We start from the raw sequence: 27087 nt of genomic DNA, 5'->3' as shown, positions 1-27087 counted from the left end.
AGATAAGCATATGTGGGCCAAAAATATAGTTAGCCAGTTGTTTTGTAGGTGGTTGAGATGGAAGAAATATATGTATGTATGTAGATACATTTATTGATAGTACATCCTTGTAAAACAGTAATAAATAATCTGTGAAATAGTGATACATAATCTTCATATTTGTAAGTGAAAATCTGCATGGGTACTACAAGCAGCTTTCTTATGTTATCAAGTGTAAAATCTCAGCACTGTCCTGAGATGCTGGTGGTAATTAGAAACTGGATCACTAGGTCTCCCTGTCAATTTTACTGTACTATCATTCCATAATAGTCAAAAAGGGTGGATGGATTATGTTTTATACAGAGTCCAGATTCGTATGTAATGTTGGGAGACACATGTAAGTATCAGTAGAAGATGGAATGAAATAAATTAATCTGATTAAATATGGCACATGTGAAAAGTCTGTCCTAGTTAGTGTATGTAGCATTAAACTGCCATTCCAGCAGCTGGCAAAGCTTGTTACTTGGAAATAATCAATACACATACTCTTGGAAATAATCAACTGCATTTAGGAATAATATTGATAACTAAAATGCCATTTGCTATTTTTATTTCGGTTTATTGTATTTAGATTGTAATTTAACTACCATCTAATTAGTTTTAACTTACTTCAATTGGAAGCAGTAAAACCTACTTACCTAATAAGTGGCACATGTCATAAAGACACATACAACCTCCTTATTTCCTGTAGGTCAGTCATGCGTGAACTAATGAACTGAATTTTTGTTTCCCCATGTTTTTTAAGAAAACCAGTGCAATTTAATTTGTCCTTTTCCCTCTCCCCAAACCAAAACACAGATACAAGCTTTTTTTTTTCCTAGCTGCATTCTTAACTGTTAAAATATCCTAAAGCACTTGATCACGTTGCATTTTAATTTTCAAGTCATGTTGTGTTAGTGAAGGGCACATGTTCCTGATTTCAGCTGAAAGTTCTCAGTCTGTTTAGCAGAACACCAGGCTGGCATGAACAAGGTCCTTGCTAGGTCAAAGGCCTGAAGTTTACATCTTTCTTAAATCTGACTTTTGTAAAAACGTAAGAAGCATGGGTCAGGGCAACTAGTTGATGGCATTGCCTCTTGCAGCCACTGATTAGATTAGCCCAACATTTATCAACTACACAGAGACTAACACTTAACCTTTTAACTGAAGAGTTTTGATGTATCCTTATTTTTTAATGAGGATGTTATTGTTCCAAAGTGCCCCTTAAAGCTTTAGTGCAGATTTTTTCTCCCATTTAACTGACTAACAGGCTTTAAACACCGTATAATTCAAAGTGTGGTGTTTTATAATTGTGCTTTGTTTTGAGAGTAGAGGTTGAGTAATTTTGCCCTGGAACAATGTTTTTCTAAGTATTATTATTTTATCTGTTCAGGTCTAAGATTTTGCTTGTATCTGTTCCATTTACCTAGATTTCAAGATGCAATTTATAGTTAGCTTGAATGCTAGTTGGTTTTTTATTCTAAATCATTAACTGAAAAATATTTACAATAGGAGTTCTTGTTAGAAAATATGCAGTAACTTACTACTATGGGTTTACCTGTTATTCATATTGGACCCTAATCACCTGAGTTTTGAAAACTAATTCACATCTTTACAAGGAGAAAAGTTGCCCATGATTCCACATCTTGCTGTCTGGATTCAAGGTTTTCCTTCTGTGTTGGAATTTGGGGCCTGTAAGTGATACATTTTGTCAGTTACTAGTATGATCATCTTACCAGAGAGCTAAAATAATCCCAAATTTGCAGATTGATTGGAATAGTTGCAGCTCTTGTGAGAAAGCAGCAGGCAGGTAACAAACTACCATGGTAATGGCAAATGCAGGGTTATTCAATTTCTACAATAGGCAACAACAAGATCTCGGTGCCATACAGAGGTGAGCTGCAGGCAGCAGGGGACTGTAGTCACTATGGATCTGCGTTGGGATCTTCCAAGTCCCAGGAATGGAAACAGATTACAGCAGTGGCAAACTGTGATCTAACACTTCGGGTATCGATAACCTAGGTATAAAAAAACCTGAAATGACATTGTGAGTGTTCTCTAGTAGAGTATTTACAAATAGTATAATGTCAACAAGAGGAAATAAAAGCAATAGGTCACAAAAAGTTTTTCCATACCACTTTTACCTGGGAATGTTTCTATTAAATAGTAGTATTAACTAACTTTTAGTTATGGTTTAGTTCTGTAAATCCTGACAACAAGTTATTGAGCAGCTGGAACACAGAACCTATTACTACCACTTGACTCGATGTATGCTATTTTGTGTTTCAGACTTTAGGTAGACAGATTTCCACAGGACCCCACATCAAGAGTCCAAGTTAGGTACGAGGGACTTGATTAGCACATGGGGGTGTGCGACCACATTTATATACCATGTACTAAAGTGCACTCTTAGCAATAAGGAGGACCATCAGTGGGCTCAAATAATATCTGCTGCTTCTCCTACTTAAAAAAGAAGTATAAAATCTCCAATCTGAACAATTACTGTCTCTCGTTACCCTCTAAATGTCTGGAATGAGAATTTCTACAGAGGCCAAATTTCATAAAAGGTTGGTTTGGGGCATAGGTCTTTTTCATTACTAGCAACGTTCTTAACTCCTTCCTATGTTAATGTAAGGTCCGTAAAGAAAGACTCAGACTCATGAAATTGAACTAGAAAATGTACTGCATGGTTTCTCTTTTGAAAAATTGAGTTTGTAAACAGAGAACACTAATGTTTCCTGAAAAGAAAAAAGGAAGTGGGGAGGTAGGGAGAAATTCCTGTTTATGCGCTCCTGATTTCTTAAACCCAGCTTTGAGAAGTAGCAGTATTTTCAGTCTGGTCCTCCCTTGCCCTTAATCTGTGCACTTCAGCTCCATGCCCTAGCTGGGTATTTCATGGCAGACTAACATACCCATATCTGTGTAAGCAAAATGTTCTTGTAAAATCAGTTATCTTAGAGCAGTATTCCAACATCTGGGGATGGAAGAGCAGCGTGACAGCAGTAATGGAACGAATCAAGACACAACTTAATACCATACATAAAAATTTCATTAATCTGGAAGAGAAACAGCAGAAGAAAGGCTTGCATTTTTTTATTACTGAGTCTCATGTTATCTAGTCGTATGTCAAAAATTTATTTTCCTGCTTAATTTAACCCTTTAATATAGCCAGATGACTTCAAAGTAGAATTATTTTGAATCAGTTGAGTTATTCAAAGCAAACAGTTTCCTAAAAACATTGTTTCCTGAAATTTAATTACATGCTTTGTAGATGTTCAGTCTTAGCACTTACTTCAGTCTCACTGTAGATTACAAAGTCAATTTGAATTTAATTTATTATAATTGAAAGTGACTATTTTATTGTTAGCAAGTAAAATGCAGAACAGACAAAATGTTTAGGTTTAGTCACATTGTGGTTACTGGAAATTTATATACTGCATTCTAAATAAATTGAAGTAGTATGAAACTTCCCAGATCCTGGAAATTAATAATCTTGTTCTATGAAAAACATAGTACAAAAAACATGGATGTATTCTGTAGCTCAGAAAAAATGGTGGATCTTCACTCTTGTAACTGGAGCTATCCAGTGTAGTTTCAAAACACAAATGTGATGGTAAAATGGTAACAAAAAATAGTAATTGGCTTCTATAAGCTAATACTGCTGAGGGTGAAGGGCCTGGAGGGGAAGCTGTCTGAGGAGTGGCTGAGGTCACTTGGTCTGTTCAGCCTGAAGAAGAGGAGACTGAGGGGAGACCTCATTGCAGTCTACAGCTGCCTCGTGAGGGGAAGAGGAGGGGCAGGCACTGATCTCTGTGGTGACCAGTGACAGGACCCGAGGGAATGGCCTGAAGCTGTGTCAGGGGAGGTTTAGGTTGGATATTAGGGAAAGGTTCTTCACCCAGAGGGTGTTTGGGCCCTGGAATGGGCTCCCCAGGGCAGTGGTCACAGCACCAAGCATGACAGAGTTCAAGAAGCACTTGGACAATGCTCTCAGGCACAGGGTGTGACCCCTGTTAAAATGTATATGATTTAGAAGACACCAAATAATCTTATACTTTCCTCCTTAAAGCAACTAAAGTAGTATCCTCCAAATTAAAAACTTCGTGTGATCAAGCACTTTCAGTACAAGAAAAAGAAGTGCAGTCTGCAGTACATCATGTTGGGTTTGTCCTAATGTATCCAAGAGCAAGTGGGCTAAATATGAGCAAATACGTTGGTTTTCTCAAAGTACATTGGTGGTTGAACAGCTGGGAGAAAGCTCTTTAAGCTTAAAGAGAGTAAGAGCACACAAAAAATGTTTCTAATCATTGATTAAATCAGACTAAAAATCAAATAAAAAATTTTGGCCAGGAGAGTAATAAACTCCTAAACTTCCAGTTCTCCAAACTGTTTAGTGAGAGCAAAGAACTATTTTGCAATGAACTTCAGTCAGTGTAGCAAAAGTGAAACTGTTCTTGCCAAGTTATAAATGTATTACAAAAATACCCATTTTAACAGTGCTTTCCATATTTTTTTGTTCTTAAAAGTCAGTCATTCAGAAAATATACAACTTTCTTTTTACACAATTTAATGTCTTGCTAAAGTCAGTTTGTTCTGTAATAAAAGTTCTACTACAATATTCATATTGGTTCTGCACACATAGAATCAACTGCTATACTGAAAATAACTTGTATGATCTGTTCAGTTTAAAAAATAAATTTTAAAAGTACCCCAGAACAAATACTCACATTTCTTTTATATATTGTGGTGAATTCCTAATGAAGCTAATGCTAAAAAGAAAGTATTTGCCCTCATGGAATTCAGATAAATGTCATGAAACTATAATGAAAAGCTGTCACACTTTGCTCTGAAAAGGGAAAATTACTCCTATTTATCCTATCCTTTTCCTTAATCAATTTAATCAATTTACACTTAAAATTTAGTGGGAGGGGTGTGCAGGAATGGAAAAACAAACTCTAGTTCTTTTAACACAGATTGTCCAGAAGGTAAAATGTTTGGATTAGAAAACAGGGGTGGTGCACAGACTTGGTTGTAATGTTACTTAAGTCTCACTACGTTTGCCTTGTCATGAGGAAAAGCAAAATTTAGCCAAGATTACTTTAGTATAGGGCATCCCATCAAAAGCATAATCTCTTCCACCTACATACACATTTATTCATGTATATGTAAGCATATCTATAATTGTGCCCAGTTTTGTGTTACCACAGCAATATATAAATCATCAGTTTAGTGCTATTCTAACTTTATTCCCTGGGAATTTTTTCATATATAATTTATAAACAACTTTTAAGTTAAAAGACAGGATAGAGAACGGGAAAATAAGTATTGAGTTGAAGTTGTCTGTCTGAAAATGTTTCGTTTGTTATGAAGCTTGCCTCCAATTTGGGAGTGTTGTGGGGTGGGCAGTTTAATGATTTGTCTATTTTCCATGTTTTTAATTGGGGTTGTTTTAATAGATGGATCTTTCACTTTTTGGAGTCTAAAAGTGCATAGCATTGTTCATGGGGATCAAACTCGATACTAATTTTTTGGTGTCTTTTAACATATCCTGTCAGCTGAGCCATTTAAGCTCAGCCATTAAAGCAGAACTCTCAGAAGATATATGCATGCTTGAGTGTATTAGCAAAGATAAGCAAGTACTAAAAATCTGAAAAGCTTCATCAGACTGTGGTGGAGATAAGTTAATTTCTGCCAAAACATTCCTTTTGATTATTGGATATCAAAATGACCTGTTTCTTTGATATCTTGTAGTACTTTTCTTTCCTTTATTTAAAAATAATCTTTGTCACTCTAGAAAATTGGTTGAAGAATTTTTTTGTTGGCTGTTGGGAGCAGTTTTGGACAGAGAACAAAGTTTTCCTAAGTGTCAACATTTCTGCTATAAAAGTCAAAGTGAAATGTCTGCTTCAGTCCAGCTGAGAATATATCAATTATTTGGGTGAACTTGAAATGTTTTCTTTCCTGTAATTTTTTATAAAGCAACAACTGCAGTCCTGCAATGCTCTGTAGTGAATGTGGATAGCTGTTGTGGCTCTGGAGAATCATATCCCCTCCTCCACTCTTTTTAGTACTTCATTAGACTTGAAGGAGGCTAACCACGTGCCAACATGTTAAAAGAAAGAGGAGGGGGATCAAGGGAAATACTATTTAATGCTGAAATATGTTTCAGCAAACTAAACTGAAAAATTTCTTCAAAAATTTCTTCATTTTAGTCAAAAATGATTACATTTTAATGTTGCTAAATCAAAACATATTTGAGTTCTTTTGTTGTGGTGACTTCTGCACTAAAACTCTTCATTTTGAGTCTGATGTCAAGTTGACTGTTGTGGGGTTAGTTTCCAGATTTTGCTCAGCCAAGTAGTGAGTGGTACAGCTCATTCTTCATTGCTTCTCTGGTGTCTGTACAGTTGGGAACAACAACTGCAAAAGTAACTCCCTGCCACCAAGCTGAGTTTGGAGAGCATTACAGCAGGGTTTTGTTAGAAGTACTCTTTACTAGACATCCACCTGAGATCAACGAGTCACTGATAACAGTAACTATAAAGAGGCAGGCATCTAATGTCATCCCTGACTTCTTAGTCAAAAGACTAATAATCCTCAGATGTGATTAGCAACTGGTAATTGCAATTTTTTTGAACATTGAAAGCAACCTTTCTTCTATCAAATTTATGGAAGTACAAAGAAGCATTCATTACCTGCTGTTAAATCTGATTCTGACAAGTCATGCATTGCAAATATAATTCTTGATCAACTATTATTTAGTAATTCTGTATAGTTTTGTTTGCATCTCATCCCATTTCTTGCATTGATGTCAAATTGTGGTATAAAAGACAAATGGAGTTGCTGATCAATGACTAAAATACATGCTGATATAATCAAAATGGCATAAAAACAGAGAATCCGTTAAGTATGGATCATAATGTATGCCAGAAATTAAAATAAACAACAGTGAAATGCTGTAGTGTCATGAGAGATTTCAGTACATCTGTTTACCTTCCATTCATGTAAAGGAATCATGAATGAGACTGAATTCTTCAAAACAGGAGGAAAAATCTGAAATATTAAACAATATTATATATTGAGAAAAGAGAACTTTTTGTTCATTAATGTTTTCTCTCCATTTTGAACTGTTGCAGTAATTTCCTCGTCATCGTGTGGGCCACCTTGTTTTTTCATATTGCATCATGTGAAGTGTCAGTTGACTGTCTTTGCCTTAATGGGCAGAGCATTATTTATGAGGTACATTTTCTTCAGTTGTATTTGGAAGGTCCCTATCATACAGTCCAATGCCTGAAACTCCTGATTGAATGGTCAATATTTCTTCATTTGTGTTTAGTGAGGTAATCAAAACCATTTTGCCCCCCACATGTTGTGAAAAAACACCACAGAATGTAAACAGTTCTGTGTAATATATGTGTGTGTATTCACAACATCCTTAATGTTTCCTTACTATGTTTTTAAGATACCATCTATTTTAATGGTTTTATATTAAACCTACAAAGACAGAGTTATTGGCTTATCCTTAATACAGACAGTGAATTATATCTAGGCACAAAGTGGTAAGTAAAGATTTTCATTCTGATCTCTGAATTTCCTTGTAGCTGTGGGTTTGTCAGACCTTTAACAATAGCCTAATGCCAGGGGCTGGGAGGCTGTGGTTTAATATGGACTAATGCACATGGCAGGGCTTTTATGTTAGTATTATTTCTTTCAATGTGTTGTAGTGAAATTGTATTTTAAAACCAGGCAAACTATTGATGCTTTTATTGAATTGAGTAATTAATTAAAGAAATATTTTAGTCTGTTGACATTTCATCATCAAGTAACAGTAAACATAATACACATTTCCCATAAGACCATTCTTGAGAGCCACATATTTACCCCTCATTTATTCTAAAGGTAGGATTGGTGAATGAGAAGCTGGACATGACCCAGCCATGGGCACTCCCAGCCCAGAGAGCCAAGTGTGTCCTGGGCTGCATCCAGAGCAGCGTGGGCAGCAGGGAGAGGGAGGGGATTCTGCCCCTCTGCATCCAGCTCTGGTGAGACCCCACCTGCAGTGCTGCATCCAGCTCTGGGGTCCCAGCACAGGAAGGACATGGACCTGCTGCAGTGAGTCCAGAGGAAGGCCTTGAAGATGACCAGAGGGGTGGAGCACCTCTCCTGTGAGAAAAGGCTGAGAGAATTGGGATTGTTCAGCCTGGAAAAGAGAAGGCTTCAGGGTGATCTAATTGTGGCCTTCCAGTACCTGAAGGGAGCCTACAAGAAAGATGGACAGAGGCTTTTTATAAGAGCATGAAATGACAGGACAAGAGGGAATGTCTTCAAACTGAGAGTAGGTTTACATTAGGTATTAAAGATTTGTTTGCATGAGGGTGGTGAGGCACTGGAACAGGTTGCCCAGTGAAGTTGTGGATGCCCCCTCCATGGAACTGTTCAAGGCCAGGCTGAATGGCGCTCTGAGCAACCTGGTCTAGTGGAAGGTGTCCCTGCCCATGGCAGGGGGATTTCCAATCCAATGACCTTTGAGGTCCCTTCCAACCTAGACCATTGTATGATTGCATGATTATAATAACTACTCTATGGGCGAGACAATAAAAAGATATGTTTAAAGATGACCTTGTTAAAATAGAGTAAAAAGTCAGAAATATCCCAAAACAAGTTTGGTCTTTACTTCAAAGTACTGTTATTAAAACTGGCATTTAATTTTCCAATTCATCAATTGTTTTCATTTTAGTAGTGAAAAAACTATAAACTATCAAGCATGGCTTCCTGACAATCTCTTAAAATTACTTGTTAGAATCTAGTGAATAGATTCTAACAGAAGTGGTAAAAATATGTAAAATATAAAACTACATAGATCATTTAGCTATAAGTTAGTCCAACATGAGAATTACTGATTTTTTCAGATTCATCTGGAAATCCTGGAATTGACAAAAGGTAAAAGGATTTTTAAAGACACTTTAATGTTAAAAATATTTATTGTAAATTAAGAGCTTCATATTTCAACTCACCTTTCTGATAGTACACTAAAATTGTTGAGTTTGCTTTTCTTGTTTTTTGGGAAAATCTTTAAAATACATACTATTTCACTAAGCTCTGGATACAAAATCAGGAAAGGTGGTTGCTTGCTCCTTACATAACTTATCTTAGATCATTGGTATTTCTGAAACTGCGTGAAAATAAAAGTGCCATCATTTAGGATCTATTTATCATCAGCCTTTGTTGCAAGTTTGTTGGCAGTGCCGATTAGTGCTGAGTGAGGATAATGGTTTAACTCTGCTTTTCTAACATAGTGCATTTGGGACTTTTATTTCAATTATTGTCCAGTTGTTTCACACCACACTTTTAGTTCACATATCTTTTGTCTTTACAAAGAGAAAATCTACAGTGAGAGCATGTCACTCTCATCTCTCATGCCTCTTTTTTTTTAACTATCCCAGAAGCAGTGTGATGAAAAGGATTCTTTCTAGGAGCAGTGTATGAAAGTAGTTAGAGATGCATCTTTCTCCACACTTTGAATCTGATATCTGACACTTTATAGCTCATCCTTGCAATAAATATTTTTGTTCTGTAAGTGACTGGACAGGTAAAACAAAGGAATTGAGTGTACACTTTTTCTAGAATAGTTGCTCTCTTTTTTCTCATTCAGTTGGTAGGTGACTGTAAAGAAAATTACCACTGTATGTGTCTCTGTAATTCAGTTTTAGACGTGCTGAAGCATAAATTCACTCACTATACAAACACAAAGTTAAGAACTGTAATAAAATGTGTGCATAAAATGGGTTTTTTGCTGTCACATTTGATTCAGTTGCTATTGCTTTGTTCAGTTTTACTGTTAAATTTAGCTCAATTTGTAAGCAGAAAATGTTCAGCCCTACTCAGCTATTTTTACTGCAGGCAAGCTTGTTGGGGGTGGCAGGGATTGCGTTACTCTCCACCTGTCACACTTTGCCACGAAGTTGGTTTACGGGCACAACCTCTCCATTGAGAATTTTGTGCCTTCACTTACTATTGGATTTGCTGTGCACTTTATGAGCTGCAGTATCCACAATGAGTCGACTTCTCCAGGTGGAACAGGGGTGATGAGATGGTCACCTGGTCCCAGGAACCTTTTATGAGCTATGTACTTTACAACCAGGGCCTTAAGAAGAACTCATAAGTTAAATATATAAAAAAAGGGGAGTGGGGTATATGAAGTGTGTGATTGGCATGGGTATTGCTTGAAGATAATATTGGTTTTTCTCCCTGAAAACTAAGACAAGGAACTGGTGATGAAGCTATTACATATTTCAGAGGTTTCGTGGTTATTTCATTTCTTTCAACATACCTTTGATTGTTCTATTTGCTTTAGGCTGGAGGATTAGGCAGGAGTAATCTGGATAACACCAAACCAGAAGAGCGTGAGGTAGTGGTATGTGTAGTAAAAACAAAAAGTGAAATTAGAAAAGTTGAATATACTTCTTCGATTAGAAAAGTTTGCCTGTCTTTAAGTATTTAAAGTTATCTACAAGTGTAGAGAACCTTTGCAATTTCCAGATGTTAACATTGATAAAAATCAGACAAGCCATTATTATTTATGAAAAGTAAATTATTAAGCTATGTCTGTGGGCAACTAAGCATGGTTCAAATTCATATTGTTCATTTTAAAAGGAGATTTCTTTTAATATTATGTTTTTTAAACTCTCTCTGCATTCTGGATGACTTTCTGGTATCTCATTTTATAAATATATATCATATTATACAGATGTTTGTCTTTTTTCCTCAGGTAGAGAAAAGACATTTGAGTCTGTTTGATTTTGTTAGCAGTGATATCATTCCAGATTGCTTGAGAGAGCATTTTGTATTACTAGTTTTATGTACTGCATTCAGAAATGTCTATGGTTTTGTCACTGTGTCTAATCCCCAGCTATGATAAACACCATATCTTATAACTTGTTTGTTAAACATACCAAGTGTAATTTTTAAATAATTTATAGTTTTTTGGTGCCACTGATCTCACTGGAAGTTTTTTCTAGACCCAGTGCATTAGTCTTCCTGATGTGTTGGTAGAGGACAGTACCCTGTCCTCAGCCTTTACTCTCCTAGGCTGGAAAGACCAAACTTATTTAATCTTTCCTATGAACAACTGTTCTTTTTCCCAGACAGTGCAGTAGCCTTGCACCATATCTGGCTATTTATTATATGTCTTTCTGGAATGACCTGTCAACGGTTTCTACATAAGGACTAAGCAAGTCTTCAAGAACATACTGAATATCTCTCTCCCAACACTTCATATGATTATTTTGCCCTTTCTATAGCTGCTGCATTGCTTTGTGTCCATTTACTGATCAGCTGTTACATGGATTGATTCCTTCTTCCTCTGGGGAAGCAAAGGGAAATATAATTTCTTTATTGCAGGCTTTATATTTGTGTAGGTTTGAACCCAACTGTAGCAATATTTTGAGCATGTTCTTGTTAAATTCAGATCATAGACAAAAGTCAGATTTGTTACCTGCAATAAAAAAAAGTGGGTAATTTAAACAATTACTAAAAGATGTTTGGTTTAGTTTCTGAATCTTTGCTATTTAAGACAGCAAATGTTGTTAGATTGGTCATGGCTTCCACACAGTGATATCAAAAATTTAAAACTTTTCCGTTACTGTCACCACATCTGTTCTTCTCCTATAATTTTTTATTAATTTAGATTTATTTTTTTTATTAGACCTGGGGAAGAATAACCCCGTGTACCAGTACAGGCTGGGGGCTGATCTGCTGGAAAGCAGCTCTCCAGAGAAGGACCTGGGGGTCCTGGGGACAACAAGCTGTCCATGATCCTTGTGGCCAAGAAGGCCAGTGGGATCCTGGGATGCCTTAGGAAGAGTCGAGGGAGGTGATCCTGCCCCTGTACCCAGCCCTAGTAAGGCCACATCTGGAGTGCTGTGTCCAGTTCTGGGCTCCTCAGGACAAGAGAGACAGGGAGCTCCTGGAGCAGGTCCAGTGGAGAGCAGCAAAGATGATTTAGGGACTGGAGCATCTCTCTTACAAGGAAAGGCTGAGGGAGCTGGGCCTGTTCAGTCTCGAGAAGAGGTTGACTGAGATGGGACCTCGTCAGTGTCTATCAGTATCTAAAGGGAGGGTGTCAGGAAGATGGATCCAGGCCCTTCTTGGTGGTACCAAGCAACAGGACAAGAGACCATGGGCAGAAACTGGTGCACAGAAAGTTCCACCTGAACATGAGGAAGAACTTCTTTACTGTGTGAGTGACCAAGCATTGAAACAGATTGTCCAGAGAGGTTGTGGAGTCACCCTCCCTGGAGATACTCAAGAACTGCCTGAACATAAACCTGTGCCATGTGCTCTAGGAAGACCCTGCTTGAGCAGGGAGGTTGGGCCAGATGTCCAGTGGCTGGACCAATGTGGTCCCTGACCTAATCTGTAATTCTGTGATTTTTTTTTTTAATTATGTATTTACACAATAGCAATCTAAATATAGTATCTGGTTTGGGTTTGTTTTGTTTTTTAAAAAGTGGACTGCAGTTTGGGTTCCTCTAACATAAGTCTTGCAATTCCTGCAATATATAAGTAAGGTATTCTGCAGTTGCAGAATTGTCCTTTAATGCCCATGGAGAAAAAGATCTATCAGGTTTTATTCATAGTTTTTTATAGTTGTAGGACAGACTGTGCAAAGTAAACCAGAGTGAAAGCGTTCAGATGATTTTACCCACAGTCATGACATGTTACTGCCTATATTACCTCACAGCATGTCACAAGACATCATTACATGCTACTGAATTTTATTTCATTTATTCCAGAATCTCATCAAGGCACTTCAGTATAAGTATGTCAGAAATTTAAAAATCACTCAGTACCACAAAGCTCTTTAAAGTCAGATTTCCATAAATTTGCACAGTACTAAATATTGGCAGTGTTAAGCAAATGAGAGCAAATAAGTACATTAAAGTGGAAACATTACTTAAGCAAAGAGAAGCTGTTTTATACCAGTTCTATCATTTTCTCTGTGGTCTGACTTGATTTTTTTTTTTTTTTTTAATTAAAGAATGGTTCAAAAGTGCCTGTAGGTAATCAAGAAATTATAAATTAATTTTTAATTCTTATTTTTGCTGGTTCAGCTGGAATTATAGTTCTCCTAATCTCCTGAATTTACCGTTTTCCTGCTGTTGCCATAGCGAAATCAGGTAGAACAGGAAAAGCTTTACTTCTTCTTCTCTTTGAACTTAACTAAAAATAATGCTTAATCTATTGGTATGGCTTTAGAAATAGCTTTTAAAAATGTTAATGTGGATTTAGCAGCTGTGGAAACAGAGATACTCTGATCTCAAACTGGAAGTCCTATTTGCCCTCAGCAAAAATGCAATACTTCTGCTAGTTTTCCTTTGGCAGTTCATCCTAGTGCTTTAGGTCTAGGGAGGCTTGGGGGAAAAAAATGCAAACCTGCATTAATTTATACATCTTGAAGTCAGGTATTTCTGAGTGGGGAAGGACTTTAGGGCAGCCTGTGACTGGGCAGCCTGTTTCTGTAACCAAGGCAGAATATACCACACTATTTCAAGAGATAATCAGTTTGTATCACTACAGCGTGATGGAAATAACTTTGTCACTGGGTAATTCTGTATAACAAAGACTTGGTACTGAAAAGCTCCAATTACCATTTAGGATTCATCTCATTTTTCAGGAAGGTGATGCCAGACTTACTGGGTATATTTGTATTTGTGTGTAGTAATATCTGAGGTATACTAGTCTGCTGTGCACATACCTACAAACTACAAAGTTACCTCCAGTGCAGAAATACTGAATTATAATAAATGTGATACCTCAAAGGTACAGAAAGACATTTTGAAATCTTCGGAAAAAGTCAGTAGTTGGTATGGAGAGACCCTGGAAGTTGAAGTAGTTGAAATTGCATAAATGTTCACTGGCTGTTTAATGAGGTGCAGTTGTTCTCTCTTCCCTCTTACTTACTGACTCTATTTTCCCTCTTTTTTTGAGTGTTTTTCGGGTTTGGTTGGGGTTTTTTTATGCCTTCCAGCTAATGATGGTCTAGCTTGAACAGACAGGAAGACCCCCACCTCTTTTGCAAGAGTGCTATAAACTGAGGGGACTGACAAGAATTTTTTACTGTCTATACTGGTCTTCCATTACTCAGTTCAAGTTGAAGGTGTCTTCAACATACTCATTAATCTGTACTAAGGTCAGAGCAGATGGAAACCTTATGTCAGCACCTCTCCTTAAGCTGCATTATGGCTGTTCCTGACAAGTGGATTTCTGTGAGAGACAGCTTTCTTGAGAGGTTCCTGTGGAATTCAGGAACCATTTTTAACGACAATCCTTCCTTACTTTTTGAATGCATGGTGTGCTTTGATATTGCAATCACAAATACAGGGAGAAGATTGGAAAATAAGCACTTTAAGAAACAAGATATTTGCAATTTTTGGCTAACAAGGGAGAGGGAAAGACAGCTGGTCAGAACAGATAGTAATCTTATCACTTAATTTACTTACTCTGAGCTTTTTTGCAGTGTAAGAACCAAAAAAAAAAAGTGGCCATGCTCAGGTGGAAGTTAGCCAGGTCTCAGAAGAGTTGGTAAAACTCATTGTTCATGACATTTCAAGCTGCTTGCTGAAGCTTAATTTGTCTTTGAAGGGAAAAGTGGTGTTTATTTTTCTTCTTGTTGTTACTTTTATTTTCTATTAGTTTTGCTTTTGTCTTAAAGGGAACAGAAATTGAATAGGACTAGCAGCTCAATAGGTCACACTTTTCGTGGTTTGTTTGAAATGAGACTGCTAGTACTGTCTTTGATGCCCTTAGAAGTCTGCCAACTAAAAACATTCATTTATCTAGCAATCTAGCAATTGCATGGCAAAGAATAAAAAAAAAAAGTAGAGGGAGGGAGGGAGGGAGGGAGGGAAGGAGGGAGGGAAGGAAGGAAGGAAGGAAGGAAGGAAGGAAGGAAGGAAGGAAGGAAGGAAGGAAGGAAGGAAGGAAGGAAGGAAGGAAGGAAGGAAGGAAGGAAGGAAGGAAGGAAGGAAGGAAGGAAGGAAGGAAGGAAGGAAGGAAGGAAGGAAGGAAGGAAGGAAGGAAGGAAGGAAGGACAAGAATATGTAGTCCAGCTGTCTTACACTGTTTTCAATATGTAATTGTATGAAGGAAAATGTTAGTATTATGCAATTTTATTGTGTTGCAGACTTCTGCCTCAGTTCTCATCAGGCGTGGATTGTAATATGTCACTGGCTAACTCAACTAATCTGCCGTTGCTTTTAAAAGTTCACAAATGATAGTATTTTCCTCTGATTCTTCCTCTCCCTCCTTATGGGCTCACTTACATTGCCATGTACATTTTTATGTCTTCCTTTTGGACAGAATTCTGCACATTGGTGGTCAGCCCAGAAAAGTTTGGTGCATAGTAAGCAAAGAAAGCTGAAACGCAACTGGGTTTAGTGTTGGTATATACTGAGAAGGAACAAATAACTTGTAAATAAATCTAAATAGCATGAACTTTTCAGAAGGTGCATGCAGTAGAGCTCTGTGTGTAGCTGTATAAATAGTTAAGGAGAGAGAAGGCAGAAAGGGGAAGTAGATTTCTTTGCTCATCCCCAGTTATGCACTTACTTCACCTAATAATGAATGTAACACTTAACTACAGATATTTGTGGTCTCCTAGAGTCTCTGGAACGGTCTCCAACTTTCACCATGTGAAAATACTTCTTCTGGGAGACCGGACATTTTGCAGGTGATACATAAGACTTGTGTATCTCAGGATGCACTCCTTTCTGAGTAACAACTAAATCCCAAATTATTTTCAAATATGAAGTGGGGCAGGACCAGTTTGAGTTGAACAGACACTGGGTATATGAATCAACTGAGAGACAAGCTGACGAGCTTCAGGCATTAAAAATAAGTGTGTGCCAGGCACAATTAAAGTTTGCCAGCAGATTGCAAAGGTAGTGGGAATCTTCAAGGTCAGAAGGGGTGTTTGCCTTCCTTCTGGGTGGGCATCAGGTGCCACAGTAATGGGCAGCAGACATACCACTTCCTTTTTCATCTGTTCCCTGCTTAATACAGATAGGTGACTTACGTTTTGAGAGACAGTAAATTTAAGTACAGCATCCCACATAAAATGCTTCTGCCTGTCAATTATGGGCAATAGTGTGTTTGGTAGTTAACTGCTAAGCAGCATTGTGTGGAGATACTCAGTATGATTTACTGTGCGGTCTTCTAATTCTCTGATCTGGGAAGTTGGAAGCACAGATGAGCTGTCCTCCATTTGTTAATTCATCTGTTACATTGTTTGTTTTATTGCATATTTGTGTATAAGGATTTGAAGATACAGAATTGTCTAATAATTCATTCAAAATGTCTTGAGATAGCTTTAGTGCTGGCTCCAAGATTTATGCTCAGCAAATACTAAATATGCAGGTATATAGCGCCTTTATTTATCAACATTTCTGCTATCAAAATTTCCTGAGCAACTTTTCTGATTAGTTTGGTTCTTTTTTACAACAATTACTAAACAAAAATCTAATGTTGTAAGAGCAGTTCTGCCTCCTTGGTTAAATGCACTTTTGGCATATCCTGTCATTCTGGTGAGCACTGACACCAGATAAACAGCTGCACAGAAAGAAAGGATTGCTGCAAACCGTGAGACACTCACAGATTATTCAGATATCATCTTGCACGGGCCTTAGGATAGCCTGTTACTTCCAGCCCTAAAAATAAACAACTATTAATCACCTAGTGGCAACTTGAGTTGACCAGCACTTGTGGCTGCCTGGACTTCAATCTAACAGTACTCAAAAGCTTTTCTCATGTTTTCTGTCACCCAGGATAAGAGGTAGTTTGCAGCCAAGCATTCCTTTGGGAAGGCTGCTGTGAGTTTAACAGAATGTTTGAAATAACCTCAGTAACTCCTCTCAACACTGATCCACAGCTTCAAAGGTGCAGAATCAAACAATAGCGGCCTTGCATCGACAGTCTCTGGAGAGCGAACTAATGGCATAAGGTTTTCTAAGGGAAACTGAGTAACAAGCTCAAGAAGCAACATTCCTTGCCTGGATTTAATCAGAAAGCAGTGCTTTCAGTAACAGTGTATGGAATAGTTCTGCAGTGCCAGCAACCATCTCTGTTCCTTGTTTATTCGAAGAATACCACCATTCTTGCAATGTCTTAACTGGTAAATACAAGTAGCACAATTTAAAATAGAAGCAGCACTGCTTTAGTAAACTAGTCCTCAAATTGCATGTTGTAGGATTGGAAGGGCGTTGCTGTTTTTGAACAGGAACACGTGAATGGACTTGCAAAATAGTGGACACTAAAACAATGTGCTAACCCTGAATTATGAAAGACAAATACACTGATGCCACACCTAATATAGAATAGAATATTAGACTTTCTCCGCCAGAATGGAAATTTTGAAGCTTCTGAAAAAGAAGATGAAGAAATTTTTTCTTGTATTGTGCCTTTTGGATTTTAGGGTTTTTTGGTTGAGCTTTTGTTTAGTTATGTCCCTCATACAGGGTGCCTGAGGTCATTTTGCCCTGTATTGAAATGGTTAACTGATGTAGAATCCTTGTATTTCCCAGAATACTGCATTTATCTCCAAACTATCAAATAATGTACCTGGAACACTATTATCTCTTTTAGCCAGATACTGGAACTATCTTCCTATGCAGCCAAAATGCATTGTTTTCCAAGGTGCATACCCAGGTGATCCCCACTAGAGCCAGAAGAAGCCACCAGTGTGCACTCGCAGCCCAGAAGGCCAAGTACCTTGTGGGCTGCATTCAAGGGTGGTGAGGCAGTGTAACAGGCTGCCAAGAGAGATTGTGGATGCCCCATCCTTGAGAGTGTTCAAGGTCAGTTTGGATGGAGTCCTGAGCAACCTGATCTCAGTGGGTGGCACCCCTGCCTACAGCAGGGGGCTTAGAACCAGGTGATCTTTAAGGTCCCTTCCAACCCAAACCATTCTATGATTCTGTGAAAAAAAACTGTGGCCGTTATTTCCATGAAACAGTTCAGCAGTATAAGGGTTAAAAATCTCTTTTCTAAAATGTTGATGTGAGTATCATGTTAATTTTCAGTACATCAGCCCAATCCTGCAGTGCAGGCACAGGGTCACCTTGTAGTGTGTCTTTAGAGCACAAAACCTTACTATCTGATGTACAAAGAAAGCATCTACCTGATTTTTGAACATGCTGAGACTGAAAGAAAAAAATGTTGTACCTTAAGTGCACACAACCACTTGAGAGTTGAGCATCTGGAATACTGCTTAATAAACAACAACAACAAAGTTATATTTTAGTAGATTTTAGGACATGAACCAACAGAAATTGAGAAATTAAAAGTTCACTCAAGGCTCTCTCCTCTTAATGACAAGCTGCCTTGAAGCCAGTATGTGTTTTCTTTCTCACTCACTGCATCAGTCTTCACTTAGAAAGCCTTGATCCTTGTAAATCACTGTAACCTTAATGTTATTTAATCATAGTTTTTAAAAGTTAATTTCCATGAGAACTGTATTTTTTTTAAAAAGCCTAACTTGTCATTGAGGATTATAGAAATCCTTTATTTGCCTGGAGAACAGTACTCAGATCTGAATGAATAAGTGTAAGTGAAGAATGTGTTTCGACAGTTTGTTTATTAAAAATGTATTATGCAGCTAAAAGTTATATTGTATTTATAATATTTTAATGACAGTGACTTGCACAGTTTCTGGTGCAGCCTACTAATATGCGTTTAAAACTGTGCTATGGAAAATTCTAAAATATTTTAAATGCTCCCTTATGTCCACATAAATATCACTTGATTTCTTTTTATTTCTCAAAATGCCAAAAGCAATTAAATCATATTATAAGCTTGATGAAATACTGCTGTTTGATTGAAGCTTTAACAGTCTCGTTGCAGAGTTAAAAAGACAACTAGTGTAAAAAAAGCTCATTAAGATGTAATCACGTCTGAGTGAGGTGTAACTGTAGAGACAGAGGCCTGATATTAGTTTCCATCCACCTTTTTTTTCACCTGACAACTCTAAATTCCATATCAACTGCATATAATACCAGTTTCTGGCATTCATGGAAATGCCTACCTTTCTCAGCCCAAAGAAATTCCCACTTCTGAGTCAAAACCTTGGAAATGGGAGTCTCACAAAATATTAGTAGACTTTGATTTTTCCTTGTCTTCAGTAAAAATAAGACTTCCTCCGACTGCTGTGGTAACATCAAAGCTTAAAGCAGATTAGGTTTTACTTGCTTAATTTTACCTTAAGCAGCATGAACTGGGTGCCTGCATCCTTGAGACATATTATGCTGCTAATGTCTGTGTGTGAGGCATGATGTAGGTAGTACTTGTTCATGCCATGGACAAGTTTCCTATTATCTTTAAAAGTGGTCAGAACTTGTTAAACTTTCTTGAGCCACATTTGCAAGGAAATTCATTTATTTTTTTGCAGTTGCTGCGGTAGGAAGTCAGTGTTAAGTGGCTTAAGGGAGTTTGGCACAAAAATATTGCAGCCTTATGGATTACAGGTTAAGGATCAGATTTTTAAAGCAAAAGTTATCATTCAGTTACTTGATTTTTCTAAATACTGGATTTTTTATTCCTTTCTTTCAACCGGATTTGGTGAAGTCAAAGTAATAAGGTGATGTGTGAGTGTCACTGGATGACAAAATTGTGTGGAGGATTTGGAAACTGACAGGAATAATAAAACCCCACCGTTATCTTCAAATTGCATTCAGAGTTTTTAAAATGCACTGTCTTCATGCAAAAGTACCTTTATTTGATTTTTAAACTCTGTGTAAATGAATGGTAGAAAAAAATAACCTTGTTATAAACTTTTCTGAATTAGGGCTGCAGTAGCTGTTTAAGTGGAAAGTTTCATGATAATCGAAGTACATTTCTGAGCAGTGGCTCTTAAATGTTTGCCAAGATATATAATGCTGTGTCATCAGCAATAGTAAACTAGTCTAGACATAAGGAAGTTGGCTGACTGATGCCAACTGACCTTATTCGAAAACGTGGTCTGTAGTTGTTGCCTACTAGCCTAGCTCTGCCAATTTCTAAATTTCTTCCGCTGACACAAATGAGACTTCTACAAGTACACTAAAATAAAGCTGAGTGTCCCTAAACAGTAAAAGTCCAGTAAAAGTTTTATGTGTTATTATAGGGGGGGGGTTAATTATTTTATTTTCAAGGTTTATTAGTACTACAAGTAAAACCCATTTACTCATAACTGTGATTCTGATGAATTATGTTAAATTGACTTAGAAGGTAATAATTTATTTGTGAACTTTTGTAATTCCCCTTTCCCAGAAAATAAGTAGTGATGTACAAATGGTAATGCTCTGTTTTCATGCTAATGCTTCATATTTAAAAAGAAAAACAAGGAGACAAAGCCAGCTTTTTAGCTGACATTCAAAAGTGAGGGACCAGAATGCAGTCCTTAAAAGACACATTCAGGTGTGACCTTCATAATTAAAATCACCAACTTTCATAAGATGAATACTTGGCTGAATCCATTTGATAAAATATTTGTTTAAATGCATGCATGTTAGAAATAATAATTCATATGCCAGCATTTTATTATGAGGGTCTTTTGGAATTCAAATTATTTACATTATGCTGAATGCATATAGCATATCTATAACAAATAGACTAAGAATAAATGAAGCTTAAGTTTTATTTAGATAAAAACAATTCCAAATTGTTTTACATTTCTGTTCAGTATCAAGCAGTGTTGAAAATGCATTTTTTCATATAACCACATGCAAGGCTTTGTGATGGTGAAAAAATCACCTCACAACAGCCACATGTCTAGGCAAATCCTTAGAAGCTGGTATGGACCTCACACAGACATTCCAGAGGAAAAGACATTACTAGAAAGTAGTTTCTCTTGAAGTGAAGTAGTATATGTGTGAGCCTACTAGACCACTTCGATAAATAAATAAAAGTCTTTTTTTTGTTCTAGCACAAAACTGGTTCAACTGGAGGGCAAGTTAAACTCAGATGCATATTTTACTTAGTTGTTTTCATTCCTTTTTTTTTTTAAGTGATCCCTTAGTTTGTTGTTGTTGGGGTTTTTTTCTTAAGAGAGAACCATTTGGCTTTGGGTTAACTGAATTTTGCCTTCTGGCTTTACAATATATCTCTGTGAAACTCCTTTCCAAGACAAAACTCAGTGTCCCACAATTATCAGTGTACTACTTTAGCTATGGGTTTCTTTCAAGATTTGTGTGATTAAACCAATACAAGAGTTCCTCTGAACAACCTGAAATTAGTGCAGACCTGACTTACTTGGAGCAAACAATATTGTCAGATGTTTTATGTAAAGAACTTGTTGAGACTGCAGCTATATTTAACTATACTCAAACGGTATTTTTCTATCTCAAATGCTTCAGTTGATTCTTTGAAAGACACCATCTGCTGCCTTTAGTACGTAGACTAAATTTAGTCACCTGTATCAAGCCTAAATTAGGCCTAAAGTAATCCACGAGCTTTTGCTGCTCTCATCTTGCCATGCCTTGGGGTTGTGAGCCTGACTGCCTCCATTTTGGCACTTCTGGTACTCATACCCCAAGTGCAGCTGAGTTGGCTTTGGCTGCCTTCTAGTCACAACTTCTAATGTCAGTACTGGACAATGACTAAACCGGGATTTATATAATGGTAGCTACCTATTTATTGGTTGATTTTTAAGTAAACTGATGCAACCTGTGTGGACAATTTTCACTTGCTCTGTTTATTATGTTCTGAAGGAATCTTGCTTCTATATTTCCTGTTTATTCTATTTTTACTTCATGGAATTAACCGAAGCTTAGTTACTTGGACTTCTTTTCAGCTTTAGAAAGAAACCCCTTGTAAAAGTAAATTTCTAAAAGCAGTACTTTCACTGGAATAGCTGTAACTACAGTTTTTTATAACTTTTGGACACGTTCCTTCACACCTAAGCTTTTCACACCTAAGAACTAAAGACGGGGGAGAAGAAATACAAGCATATTTTCAGGGATTTATACAATTTTTCTCCAAAAGAAGAAAATCCATAGGAGTCCAATAGTTTGTTACATGCTCTGGTTGATTTTCAGTTTAGCTAAACTTTCTCCTGTGTGTCTTTCATATGAAATAAGATAACCTGTGCTGTCTTGTATCTATATAGTTTTAGAACCAATTGGTGCATTCAAAGTTTTTCTATGCTCCTCGGAGCTACTGAATGCATCCCCTTCCCATAGCAATACCAAGTAAGCATTCTCTCAGTTAGTTCATTCTAGTGTGTAAACCACGGTCAGTCACTAACTTGTTCAATGTTACAACTGATACAAGAAATCAATTGTAGCTTTACTTTGTAATTCACAGCACTTACTTCCATTCCTCAGGGTGTCATATCTCCACTTGGGAAGGAGTCAAATTAAAAAGTATGGTTCTTACTTCCAGGTTACATTTCCCTACCTCATCCCCTTATACAAAAAGGTTAAATGTCTTTTCAAATGAAGGCAGCAGTAATTAACCAGTGGCATTGTTTGTGGTTTGCCAACTCTGGGCATTAATGAAAGAGAAATTAGCACTTAGCAGCAGGAGTTCCTGATAGTCAGTGGCAAATGCTTAATGGGCCAACAAGTTAATTTTGGTCTTAAGTACTGCACTTAAGTGTTCTTAAACAAAAGTATGACATGGGTTTTTATGTGATCATACGTTGGGGGCCTTCCCCCCTGCCGTGGGGTCCTGGCAGAGGGGCCCTGGGGGACAGACACGGGATTTCCCTGCCCCTGCTCAGCCTCGTTCCCATGGGTTGGTTTGTGTTCCCTGCGCGGGCAGAAGGACCCTCGGGTGCCGTGACTGGAACAGTTCCTGGGCAGAGCCCCGGCCATGCGGCTGGAGAAATAAACATCTCTGAAACATCTAGCAAGAATCGGTCCATATATATTTCTTTTCCATGGGCCTCGTTGTCTGATACACGTGTTGCAGTATCTGCACTGTAATAATCATACACATGAGCTTTGTGATATAGACCTATAATAGAACGAATGGCACAATAGAGTTGAAAAAATGCAACCTAGACAGCACAGGGCAAACAGTTTCGCTGTAACACCACAGTCAGAAGCAGGATTGATGGATGTTCTCATGCTAAAGATGTACTTGCTCCTGCCATTAACAGTCTGCAGATGTTCTTGTATATAATTTTATTATCAAATTTGGTATTTCTGAACATAATTTTCTAAGCACCTCAGAAATTGTGCTTGAGCTGAGGTGATTTGCTTACAAGACATAAATTATCCTTTTGAGGTATCTTGAAATAGTAATTTTGTTTAAAATTACAGTTTCAAAAAATAACTAAACAAATTACTTAAGCACAGTGCCACATGCATTTTATGGTGGATGGGGGATTCAGACTGCCACACAGCAAAATGAGCCCTTCAAAACTTGGATGAGCAGCTGCTCATTAGCATCAGGATTTTACCTGGCACATGTGCTCGTAATGAGTAACTACTTGCATACATTTCATACCTTCTGCCTTGCACAAAATAGCCCATTAGAAATGTAAGGTCTGCTCCCTATCTTCTGGGAATTTTTGCTTTTAAAATAATTTTGGTTAGTATGTAAGTACATCCCCACCCAATTACCCATTTCTATATTTGCTTGATGTGGGAACAGATACATAGTCTGTGAAGTGACAAAAGTAGGGGCCCCTCCTGGATCAGCAAACTGCTGTCTCACCGGAGGCTGTGAGCATCAGTCCTTGGCCTCACTTGCCTTGGCCTCTCACTCCTGCTTGGGTCTCCAGGCTTGCGGGTACAGTGAGGTTCCACGTGTTTTGGCCCCACAGGAGCTTAAGCAAAGGACAATGGAAAGAAGTCCATAGAAGCTGAAATAGTTGGCCAGCCAAACAAAACTTAGGAATTGGGTATAGGCAGTACTGTCCTTCACATTAGCCACTTTTTAGTCTGTGCTGTATTTATTGCCAAATGTGTTAGGATGTGTTGCCTAGTACAACCAGATTTGTCAGAGTTTTAACCTTTCGGCTTTCGAATATCAGCTTTCAGTTGCAAAAAGCATATTTGCCAGTGTGGCCTCAGCTATGCTGAGGGGTAATTTACTCTGCCACTGAACTGTGGCCACTTGGAGGTTGAAGAGTAGTAGCCATAGACCAAAATGTTACAATGCTCTGCAGCAGTTTCAGGCAAAAGAGTACCGTGTCTAATTGAAACTGCAGGAGGAAGCCACAGGGGTTTCTTCTTCCTTTGATGCCTATTCCATTACATGAGCACATCAAATAGAGTTTTCCCTGCATTGTTGGAAAGAAACCACCCTCATGAAGCCAGTCTGGCACTACCCATGGCTTTGAGGGCTTGTATTGTCTGCTCAGTGGACATTTAGGTTACCGTGCCTCCCCCCAGCTCATATTTATTATAATTAAATGCTAGCAAAAATTGGCTGCCATATTGGTTGAGTCCTGAGTACAACTCTGCATATAAACCATTACATGACATTCTATTGAACTTTTTCTTGTACAGACGGTACCTAACAGCTCATCCTGCACTGTTGGTTTTGGCAAGTTCACTACAGCATATAATAAATCAAGGAAAGAAAAAGCTTTTTGGTCTAATGTTGTACAGACTGCTGTAATGTTAGACTACAGAAAGCAGTTCTGTTTTTAGACATCCTTTTACTAACCCAACATTCATAATTTATGATTCCACTGTAAAATTCCTGCAACACTACACCAGAAGTAGTGCTGCCCTTTAATTAAGTGCTCTCAGTAGGAAAAACGTGAAACTGATGTGCAAAACATATCGCAGTACACAGTGATTGATAGTGATTACTTCTTTATGAACCCAGCCTGAAGGTCTGAACTTCCTGATGGGTAGAATAGTCCGTGGGGCTACTTCCTGAGATTGCCTAGTGGGGATCAGTCAGAGTTAACAATGTCTAAGGAATTCCTGAGGCACATTTCAGAGACATTACAGCACAAACTTTCTGTTTCTTCTGAATTGTTCTTTATGCTAATAATTACCTGAATAATAGCTCATTGTAGAGATTATATTTTGAGGATTCTTTGTCACCTTCATGATATAATTCGAATGAACTGGGACATGAGTAAAACTCTTGTGTTTTTAATGTCTGCACACACAAATCTAAAAGAGCAGAGTGCATGGCAAAAGAGGTTTCTCTATATATCACACTTACTGAATGTTATTTAGTATTTAATACATAGGTATTTTTTACTGACATGTGCAGAGTATTCAAAAGAAAAAAACTAAAACTTTGATGTGTATTCTTTGAGTCTCTAAATAACATTCTTATTCATGGAATCAGGTACTACTGACAGTAATCAATGGCACATTCAAAATTTGAAAATTAAATGGAGGTCAAATACTCCCTCCAATTTTGCAGTGAAATTACCAAATTTGTGTTGGAATCACAGAGGTGGGAAATTAAAATTCCCCTAACACAGTTACGTAAGTTCACTTTTCCTTTTTGTTCGATAGGTTTGGCCCTGGATTAGTCATCTATTGGTACGGATTTATTGAAGAGCTGGACTGCCATCGTGAACGTGGTATCCTGCTAAAAGACTGCTTCCCTACTGACATTGTGACTCTGCGACACAGCATGGCTCAGCGCTGATGTTGGGAGGAAGAGGTAAATCCGGAAGCAATTTTACTTTCCTGCAGTGTAAACTAATGGCAGCATCTGCCCTGAACTTCAGCTGAACTCCTGCTGCCCGCCCTTATGCTACTGCTGCTTTACACAAACATATCAAGAGTTTCTGTTTTGCTTCAGACCTCTGTTGTGATCAGCCAAAAAAGACAGACACAACCCACTCATTATCAGCAGTTCTGTCTCTGTCAAACAGCTAGTTTCGAGATACTCATAATCTTTCTTCCTTCCGGATGGCTTCTTCAAGCATTCTAAACAAAGACAAAAATGCAGAGGCTGAAAGGTGGAGCTTTCAGTTCTTATCCCTGTTACAGAGTCACCTATAAAATTAAGTGCTTTTTATGAATTCAGTATGTGCTGGTGATGTGACTAAAACACCTACAGTGATGTGGAGATTTGGTAAAGACTGTTGTTTTGGGGCTTAAAACAATATAATGCGAAGCTGGTAAAGCCCAAGTGGTAAGAGAGGATCATGGCTGTTACAGTAAATACCCAGATTTTGAGATAATAATTGGTGCGTGTGTTTTATCACGATCTGGTTGTTAAAATCAACAATGTAATCCCAAGTTAACAGTTAAAAAAATAGGGGGTTTTGGAAGGGGGATGAAAGTGAAGTGTATATAAGCCTGTGAAGTTTGGGGGTAGTTTTTAGGGGGTTTAAGAAGTATTTTAGTGACTCAAAAATAACTTGCGTTTTGTCTTTTTCTCTCCCTCACCCCCAAGGAATCTATACCTAGGAATTTTTCTCTTAACTCACTAAGGAAGGAATCTGTCTTGACCCCTCTAGGTAGCAAATTTCTGAGACACTGAAGTCCAAAAGAACAACGTGCAGGAGCTCTCTATGTGGGGTATTTCTGAAGGAGTTTGCCATCCTGGTGTTCAAGAAGGGGAATTTAAAAAAAAAGATAAAACAGTGTTTCATACTGGATCAGTTCCACAAGACAAATAAAGCACACAAATGAACAGAAGTTTCCTGTGTAGTTGTTTTCTTTAAGAGCCTTGTTTTTCTCATGTTAGAACCACCAAGATCAGAAGTTAATTGAGGTGGATGTTAGCCCTTCTTGAAATTTTGAGTTCAGTCTCTTCTTTTTCCATCCACATCTCCACTCAGAGGGGCAAGATCGGGTCACAGGTTTGTGCTCTCAGATGTTTTTTAATGACAGCAGCTTATTGGGCTTGACACACTTCAATACTCTTTATTTTTGCTAACTGTTATTCAGGAAAGGACAAAATATTTTAAAATGTCAGCGAGAGATTTGCATGTATGCTCATCATGTTCAGATTTTCTGAGAAGAGCTATGGATTCTGTTGTAGAATTAAAGGTGTGATAACAGTCTCCCTAAAGCACAAGTTGATGACCTTTTCTGGAAGGAAAAGGTCTCTAAAACAGTACAGCGCATATTCATCACCTTTTTTTTAGTTGAGGTGATACTT

At 37.7% G+C, this 27087-nt stretch overlaps 1 protein-coding gene across 1 annotated transcript in view; it reads left to right on the top strand.

Annotated features, from left to right (window-relative positions):
* Positions 1 to 26603, top strand: part of CDIN1 (CDAN1 interacting nuclease 1) — a 125597-nt gene extending 98994 nt beyond the window's left edge. The window contains exons 11-12 of the mRNA XM_082282975.1: positions 25485 to 25635; positions 26441 to 26603. Of these exons, the coding sequence (XP_082139101.1) occupies positions 25485 to 25620 (136 nt within the window). The 3' untranslated portion in view covers positions 25621 to 25635; positions 26441 to 26603. The remainder of the gene's footprint in view (positions 1 to 25484; positions 25636 to 26440) is intronic.
* The last annotated feature ends 484 nt before the right edge of the window (positions 26604 to 27087 follow it).

The sequence above is a fragment of the Coloeus monedula genome (assembly GCF_965178545.1).
Source record: "Coloeus monedula genome assembly, chromosome: 6".
NCBI lineage: Eukaryota > Metazoa > Chordata > Aves > Passeriformes > Corvidae > Coloeus > Coloeus monedula.
Note: the sequence above shows the minus strand (reverse complement) of the source record. Positions and strands in the feature narration are given on the sequence as shown.